The 8,469-nt window shown below is 37.1% G+C and overlaps 1 protein-coding gene across 1 annotated transcript in view; it reads right to left on the bottom strand.

The window, feature by feature from the left end:
• The window catches only part of LOC100476200 (importin-8), a 55,757-nt gene that overhangs the window by 25,671 nt on the left and 21,617 nt on the right, over positions 1-8,469 (bottom strand). The window contains exon 11 of the mRNA XM_034665553.1: positions 8,126-8,221. Coding sequence (XP_034521444.1) covers positions 8,126-8,221 — 96 coding nt within the window. The remainder of the gene's footprint in view (positions 1-8,125; positions 8,222-8,469) is intronic.

The raw sequence follows: 8,469 nt of genomic DNA, 5'->3' as shown, positions 1-8,469 counted from the left end.
GCTATGAGCCTGCTTCTTCCTCTCCCACTCCCCCTGCTTGTGTTCCCTCTCTCGCTGGCTGTCTCTATCTCTGTCGAATAAATAAATAAAAAATCTTTAAAAAAAAATTCTTGAATAACAATTTTCCAATCCTTCTGCAAACCAGTTTTAGGAGTAGAAACCCACTATATTACACTACAAATTTTTACTTGTTAACTTCAAGTGGGTCCATTGAACTAAGAGCTATTCTTTTTCTTCTTTTTTTTTAGTTTCAGGTACAGAATTTAATGATTCAACACTAACATACAACGCCCAGTGCTCATCACAAGTGCATTACTTAACCCCCATCACCCATTTAATCCATCCCCCCATCCACCTCCCCTCTGGTAACCATAAGTTTGTTCTCTATAGTTAAGAGTCTGTTTCTTGGTTTGCCTCTCTTATTTTGCACCCCCCCACCATGTTTGTTTGTTTTGTCTCTTAAATTCCACATGAGTGAAATCATATGGTATTTGTCTTTGACTTATTTTGCTTAGCATAATACTCTCTAGCTCCATCCATGTCATTGCAAATGGACAGATTTCATTCACTCTTTTTTACGGCTGAGTAATATTCCACTGTATAAATACCATATCTTCTTTATCCATTCATCAGTTGATGGACATTTGGGCTCTTTCCATAATTTGGCTACTGTTAATACTGCTATAAACACTGGAGTGCACGTATCCCTTCAAATTAGTATTTTTGTATTCTTTGTGTAAATACCTAGAAGTGCAATTGCTGGATCATAGGGTAGTTGATTTTAATAAAAGCATTCTTTTATTCAACTCTTTATTACATATTAGACTCCTTCATACTGAAATTTTAACTTTTTCTACTTTCTACAACCCTTCCTGTTTTACTGAGAAGATAAAGCTATTGGACTTAAGCTTCCACACCCCTTCTTTCTACCTCAAGACATCTCTTTATCAGCATTATCCAAACAGCACCTTCACAACAATTAATAGATTTTCCTTGCGTTTGGAAAACAAAAACATCCCAGAGTTAAATTAATTTGGAATACACAGATACTAACACCCTCTTAGATCAGATAAAGGCACTAGAAGTCAGGCAATAATGAAATCTGTTGAATTTTGTTTTACCCAATATTTCCGAGGCTTTCTGACCATTGAATACTTTTTGTAATGAACACCTACTAACACCATTAAATGGTCACAGTTTAAGCAGTATCACTCTATTCCTATCTACTGGTATCCACACTTTTTGTATTTGTTGAAAGTCAGCTTTATAACTTTCCAAGGTAAACCTGTGCTCTTGGGCTTTCTCCTGCCCTCCTCATCTAACAACTTGTTTTTTTCAGGTGTTTTCAGTACAATGTTTGCAATGGTCCCCACTGTAAATCTTGTTCTAGTCTTCTATTCCCAATGCTATTAGCCTAGAGCAGAACCAGTACCCTCAGACTTCAATTAGCTAGTAGCCTCCTCGCTCATCTTCATAGCCCAGTGTATGCAGAACACCTGTTTAGATTAAGGATACTGCCAGCAGACTCATCATTCTAAGTGCCTATCTTTGATCATGTCATTTCTCTGCTCAGTGGATTCTCTGTTCAATTATTTATGGCAAGGGTTGGTAAACTTTTTGTAAATATTTAGTAATACTTTCAACTTTGGGGCGCCTGGGTAGCTCAGTCAGCTAAGCAACCAACTCTTGATTTTGGTTCAGGTCATGATCTCAGAGTAATGAGATGGAGCTCTACGTTGGGATACACCCTGGGTGTGGAGCCTGCTTGAGATTCTCTCTCTCCCTCTCCCTCTGCCCCTCCTCCTACTCATGCTTTCTCTTGCTCTCAAAAATTAGTAAATAAATATTTTTTAAAATTTCTTAGTAATATTTTCAATTTTGTAGGCTACATACAATCTCTGTTGCATACTTTTTTAAACATCCCTTCAAAAATGTAAAAACCATTCTTCATTCCTAGGCCATACACACAGGTCACAGGCTGGATGTGGCCCAGAGGCCATAGCTTGCCCACTTCTGGCTTACAGGAGAGATTCCAAACTCTTTGGCGTGGATTTATTCTATACCTTTATGGCATTATTAGATCCTACTGCTCAAAACTTTCCAAAAGCCAGTCAACAGAACTAAACCCTTCTCTACTCCCTTCTCTTCTCAATCAAGTCCTGTGCTTTACTACCTCCTTATTTTGTCATCCCTAAAACACTGCTCATTGAAGGAGAAAATGAGCCTTCAAAAATATGTGTAAAACTTTATCAATACAAAAAGAAAGCTGGAGGGTCANTGTGTTTGTTTTGTCTCTTAAATTCCACATGAGTGAAATCATATGGTATTTGTCTTTGACTTATTTTGCTTAGCATAATACTCTCTAGCTCCATCCATGTCATTGCAAATGGACAGATTTCATTCACTCTTTTTTACGGCTGAGTAATATTCCACTGTATAAATACCATATCTTCTTTATCCATTCACCAGTTGATGGACATTTGGGCTCTTTCCATAATTTGGCTACTGTTAATACTGCTATAAACACTGGAGTGCACGTATCCCTTCAAATTAGTATTTTTGTATTCTTTGTGTAAATACCTAGAAGTGCAATTGCTGGATCATAGGGTAGTTGATTTTAATAAAAGCATTCTTTTATTCAACTCTTTATTACATATTAGACTCCTCCATACTGAAATTTTAACTTTTTCTACTTTCTACAACCCTTCCTGTTTTACTGAGAAGATAAAGCTATTGGACTTAAGCTTCCACACCCCTTCTTTCTACCTCAAGACATCTCTTTATCAGCATTATCCAAACAGCACCTTCACAACAATTAATAGATTTTCCTTGCGTTTGGAAAACAAAAACATCCCAGAGTTAAATTAATTTGGAATACACAGATACTAACACCCTCTTAGATCAGATAAAGGCACTAGAAGTCAGGCAATAATGAAATCTGTTGAATTTTGTTTTACCCAATATTTCCGAGGCTTTCTGACCATTGAATACTTTTTGTAATGAACACCTACTAACACCATTAAATGGTCACAGTTTAAGCAGTATCACTCTATTCCTATCTACTGGTATCCACACTTTTTGTATTTGTTGAAAGTCAGCTTTATAACTTTCCAAGGTAAACCTGTGTTCTTGGGCTTTCTCCTGCCCTCCTCATCTAACAACTTGTTTTTTTCAGGTGTTTTCAGTACAATGTTTGCAATGGTCCCCACTGTAAATCTTGTTCTAGTCTTCTATTCCCAATGCTATTAGCCTAGAGCAGAACCAGTACCCTCAGACTTCAATTAGCTAGTAGCCTCCTCGCTCATCTTCATAGCCCAGTGTATGCAGAACACCTGTTTAGATTAAGGATACTGCCAGCAGACTCATCATTCTAAGTGCCTATCTTTGATCATGTCATTTCTCTGCTCAGTGGATTCTCTGTTCAATTATTTATGGCAAGGGTTGGTAAACTTTTTGTAAATATTTAGTAATACTTTCAACTTTGGGGCGCCTGGGTAGCTCAGTCAGCTAAGCAACCAACTCTTGATTTTGGTTCAGGTCATGATCTCAGAGTAATGAGATGGAGCTCTACGTTGGGATACACCCTGGGTGTGGAGCCTGCTTGAGATTCTCTCTCTCCCTCTCCCTCTGCCCCTCCTCCTACTCATGCTTTCTCTTGCTCTCAAAAATTAGTAAATAAATATTTTTTAAAATTTCTTAGTAATATTTTCAATTTTGTAGGCTACATACAATCTCTGTTGCATACTTTTTTAAACATCCCTTCAAAAATGTAAAAACCATTCTTCATTCCTAGGCCATACACACAGGTCACAGGCTGGATGTGGCCCAGAGGCCATAGCTTGCCCACTTCTGGCTTACAGGAGAGATTCCAAACTCTTTGGCGTGGATTTATTCTATACCTTTATGGCATTATTAGATCCTACTGCTCAAAACTTTCCAAAAGCCAGTCAACAGAACTAAACCCTTCTCTACTCCCTTCTCTTCTCAATCAAGTCCTGTGCTTTACTACCTCCTTATTTTGTCATCCCTAAAACACTGCTCATTGAAGGAGAAAATGAGCCTTCAAAAATATGTGTAAAACTTTATCAATACAAAAAGAAAGCTGGAGGGTCACTCTCAAACACAATGGAGAACTTGGTGGTAAGCAAATAAGAGGAGGCTGGTGGCTCCTCCTAATTAAAAGAAGAAGACAAACTCTGAGCTAGCAGTTCACGTGGGAAAAGCAAGGAAAGAGATGATCATGAAGAATCCTCCTGGGGTCAGAACTCAAACACGGGCTTCGAAAACTTCAAAACAGCCATTCTAAATGTTTAGAGAATAAAGGAAACCATTTTTAAAGTTACAGTAAGCTATGATGACCATGTCTCATCAAATATAAAATATCTATTAGGGCATACAAATTATAAAAAGAATCAAATGGAAATTCTAGAGTTTAAAAGTACTATGGGGGGCGCCTGGCTGGCTTAGCCAGTAGGGCATGCAACTCTTGATCTCAGGGTCTTGAGTTCAAGCCCCATGTTGGATACAGAGCCCGCCTTAAGAAAAAAAAAAAAGTACTATAAACAAAATGAAAAATGCACTACAGAGACTCAACAATAGATAAGAACTGGCAGAAGAGAGAATCAGCAAACCTAAAGACAAACTGAAAAGGAGTAACAATCCAAAGACCAGAGAAAAGAAAGAATAAAGAAAAATGATCAGAGCCTCAAAGACATGTGGAACACCATTAAGCACACTAACATATGTATAACAGGAGCATCAGAAGGAGAGAAGGAAGAGAAAGAAGAAAAATTATTTGAAGAACTAATGGCTGGAGACTTTCCAAATGTGAAAAAAATACACATCCAAGAAAGTCAACAAATTCCAAGTAAGATAAATACAGAGACATTTCATAGTAAAAATGGTAAAAGAAAGAGAAAATGTTGACAGCAGCATAAGAAAAAACATACATCATTGCCAAGTACAAGGGAATGCTAATAAGATTAACAACTGTTAAACAACAGAGACCAGAAGGATGGTATATTCAAACTGCTGAAAGAAAAAAACTGTCAACCAAGAATTCAGTAAAAACTGTCTTTCAAAATTGAAAATAAACTAGAAACATTCTCAGAAAACAAAAACAGATTTCACTGTTAGCGGACCTACCTTATAAAAAATACTAAAGGAAGCTCAAGCTGAAAGCAAGTGACCCAGAAGGCAGTTCAAAGACAAAGACACACATACACACACACACACACACACACACTCACACACACGTATGCACACATACACAAGCTCCACTAAAGGTAATTATGTAATTTTGAAAAATAGGAAATTCTTTGACGTTCTTTGACTTTCTTAACTGTTTTAAAAAAAAACATTTGCAACTTAAAAAAAAACAGCTGNATATGAAATGTCTAAAATAGGCAAATCTCTAAAATAAGAAAGTAGAGTGATGGTTGCCTAGGGTGGGGGGTGAGTGTTAAGGGGAAATGCGGAGTGATTACTACAGGGTACAGAGCTCTGTGGGGGACAGTGAGGGAATGCTCTAAAACTGACTGTCGTAATAGTTGCATGATTCTGTGAATATACTCAAATTCACTGAGGTATGTACACTGTAAAGGAGTGAATTATATGATATGTGAATTATAGCTCAATAAAGCTGTTACAAAANAGCTGACTTCTTTGCTGAAACTGATGAGCTGATCCTAAATTTCATAATGGAAACTCAAGGGACCCAGAATAGCCAAAACAGTCTTGCAAAAGAACAAAATTGGAAGACTCAAACTTCCTAATTTCAAAACTTACTACAAAGTTATAATAACAAAGACAGTGTAGTCCTGGATTAAGGATAAAAAAATTAACCAGAATGAAAACCCAGAAATAAATCCTCATGTTTATAGTCAACTCATCTGACAACGGTGCCAAGACAATTCAATAGGGAAAGAACAGCTTTTTCAACAAATGATACTGAGACAACTTTCTATCCACATGCAGAATAATGAATTTAAACTCCTTCCTCCTGCCACACAGAAAAATTAACTCAAAATGAATTAAAGACCTAAATGTTAGAGCTAAAGCTATAAAACTCTTAGAAGAAAAAAGAAGGAACTCCTTGTAGACTCCGATTTAGCAATGGGTTCTTAAATACAACACCAACCACACGCAGCAAAAGAAAAAAAAATAGATATACTGGGCATCATCAAAATTAAAAACTGCTTCAAAGGACACCATTAAGAAACTGATAAGCCAATCCAGAAATTGGGAGAAAATTTTTGCAAACTGCGTATCTGATAATGGACTTGAATTTAGAATCTATAAGTAACCTCTGTAACTCAATAATAAACAAATAACCCAATTAAAATGGGCAAAGAATCTGAACACACATTTCTCAAAAAAAGATAAGCAAATGGCCACATGAAAGGACGCTCAACATCATTAGCCATCAAGCAAATGCGAATCAAAACCACAAGATACTACTTCACACCTACAAGGATGGCTATAGCGAAAAGACAAGGCAAGAGCTGATGAGGGTACAGACAAACTGGAACTCTCGCTCCCTGCTGACAGAAATGGGAAATGGTGCAGCTGCCTTGGAGAAACAATATGGCAGGTCCTCAAATGGTTAAACATAGAATTACCACTCGTAGATATATACCAAAAGAAATGAAAGCATGTCGACACAAAAGTCTGCATACAAATGTTCATAACATTATTCATAATAGCCAAAAAGAGGAAATAATCAGGGGAGCCTGGCTGGTTTAGTTGATAGAACATGAGACTCTTGATTCCAGAGTTGCGAGTTCAAGCCCCTGCATTGGGCATGGAGCTTACTTTAAAAATAATAAAGTGGAAAAAATCCAAATGTCCATCAACTGATGAACAGCTAAAATAAATGTGATATATCTACGCAACGGAATATTTGGCAATAAAAAGAAATGAGGTACTAGTATACATGCTCCCACACGGGTGAACCTTTAAAACATTGTGCTGAGTGAGAAAAGTCATTCACAAAGGACCACATGATTCTATTTATATGAAATGTCTAAAATAGGCAAATCTCTAAAATAAGAAAGTAGAGTGATGGTTGCCTAGGGTGGGGGGTGAGTGTTAAGGGGAAATGCGGAGTGATTACTACAGGGTACAGAGCTCTGTGGGGGACAGTGAGGGAATGCTCTAAAACTGACTGTCGTAATAGTTGCATGATTCTGTGAATATACTCAAATTCACTGAGGTATGTACACTGTAAAGGAGTGAATTATATGATATGTGAATTATAGCTCAATAAAGCTGTTACAAAACAAATACATGGAGCAAGAGTTACAGAACTGAAAGAAAAAAGACAACTCCACAATTTTACTTGAACAACACTTCTCTAACTATCATGCCATGATTCTATCAAACGNTAGGGTGGGGGGTGAGTGTTAAGGGGAAATGCGGAGTGATTACTACAGGGTACAGAGCTCTGTGGGGGACAGTGAGGGAATGCTCTAAAACTGACTGTCGTAATAGTTGCATGATTCTGTGAATATACTCAAATTCACTGAGGTATGTACAATGTAAAGGAGTGAATTATATGATATGTGAATTATAGCTCAATAAAGCTGTTACAAAGCAAATACATGGAGCAAGAGTTACAGAACTGAAAGAAAAAAGACAACTCCACAATTTTACTTGAACAACACTTCTCTATCATGCCATGATTCTATCAAACATCGAATTAATCTTTGTCGAAAATTTATAGTGCTTTTTAAATCACTAAACTTTTTCTTTTATGCATGGTATCTTCAATTCTGATAAAAAGAATATATCTGAGAATATTTCAATAGAATGCATAAAAACAAAGGGAAATTGCAAATCTCTGGAAAACCTACAGAGTAGAATTTACATATTTATCTCCTTAATGACTTGCTTGATTGCCTCTTAAATTATTACATATTTTCCTGTTTACTTCTTTCTCAACTAGAATGCAGGGTGCAATTTTCAAACTGCATGGGTATTTTTCTTTGTCATTTAAATAGGATTTGTACCAGCAAGCACAAACTACAGGCTATCTTTTTAATTTTCCATCAAATATAAACAAAACGTCATTCAGGCAGGTGAATTTTCAACACAAACAAGTACAGACTTTCCACACGTGTATTACCTGATCGATTCCCTTTCCTTTGCACTGAAGGATGATGACTTCAAGGAGTTTGGCTGCATGACACTCCGCATCTTCTCCTGCATCTCCACATAGTACCTACAGTAATGACAGCCCAGCCCCGCAGTGAGCAGCATTGCACAGAATTTAATCGCGTCTACATGAAGCAAATTCCCCATAAAAATTCAGGCACTAGAATCATAGCTTTGGGGCACCTGTGTGGCTCAGTTAAGTGTCTGCCTTCGGCTCAGGTCATGATCCCAGGGTTCTGGGATCAAGCCCCGCATTGCAATCATCACAATCACAATAAAGTAAACTATGTGAGTTAATTGTCCAGATAAGTGAAG

The sequence above is a fragment of the Ailuropoda melanoleuca genome, chromosome 7 (assembly GCF_002007445.2).
Source record: "Ailuropoda melanoleuca isolate Jingjing chromosome 7, ASM200744v2, whole genome shotgun sequence".
Classification (NCBI taxonomy): Eukaryota; Metazoa; Chordata; class Mammalia; order Carnivora; family Ursidae; genus Ailuropoda; species Ailuropoda melanoleuca.
The sequence above is the reverse complement of the archived record's forward strand: the minus strand, read 5'-3'. Positions and strand labels throughout refer to the sequence as shown.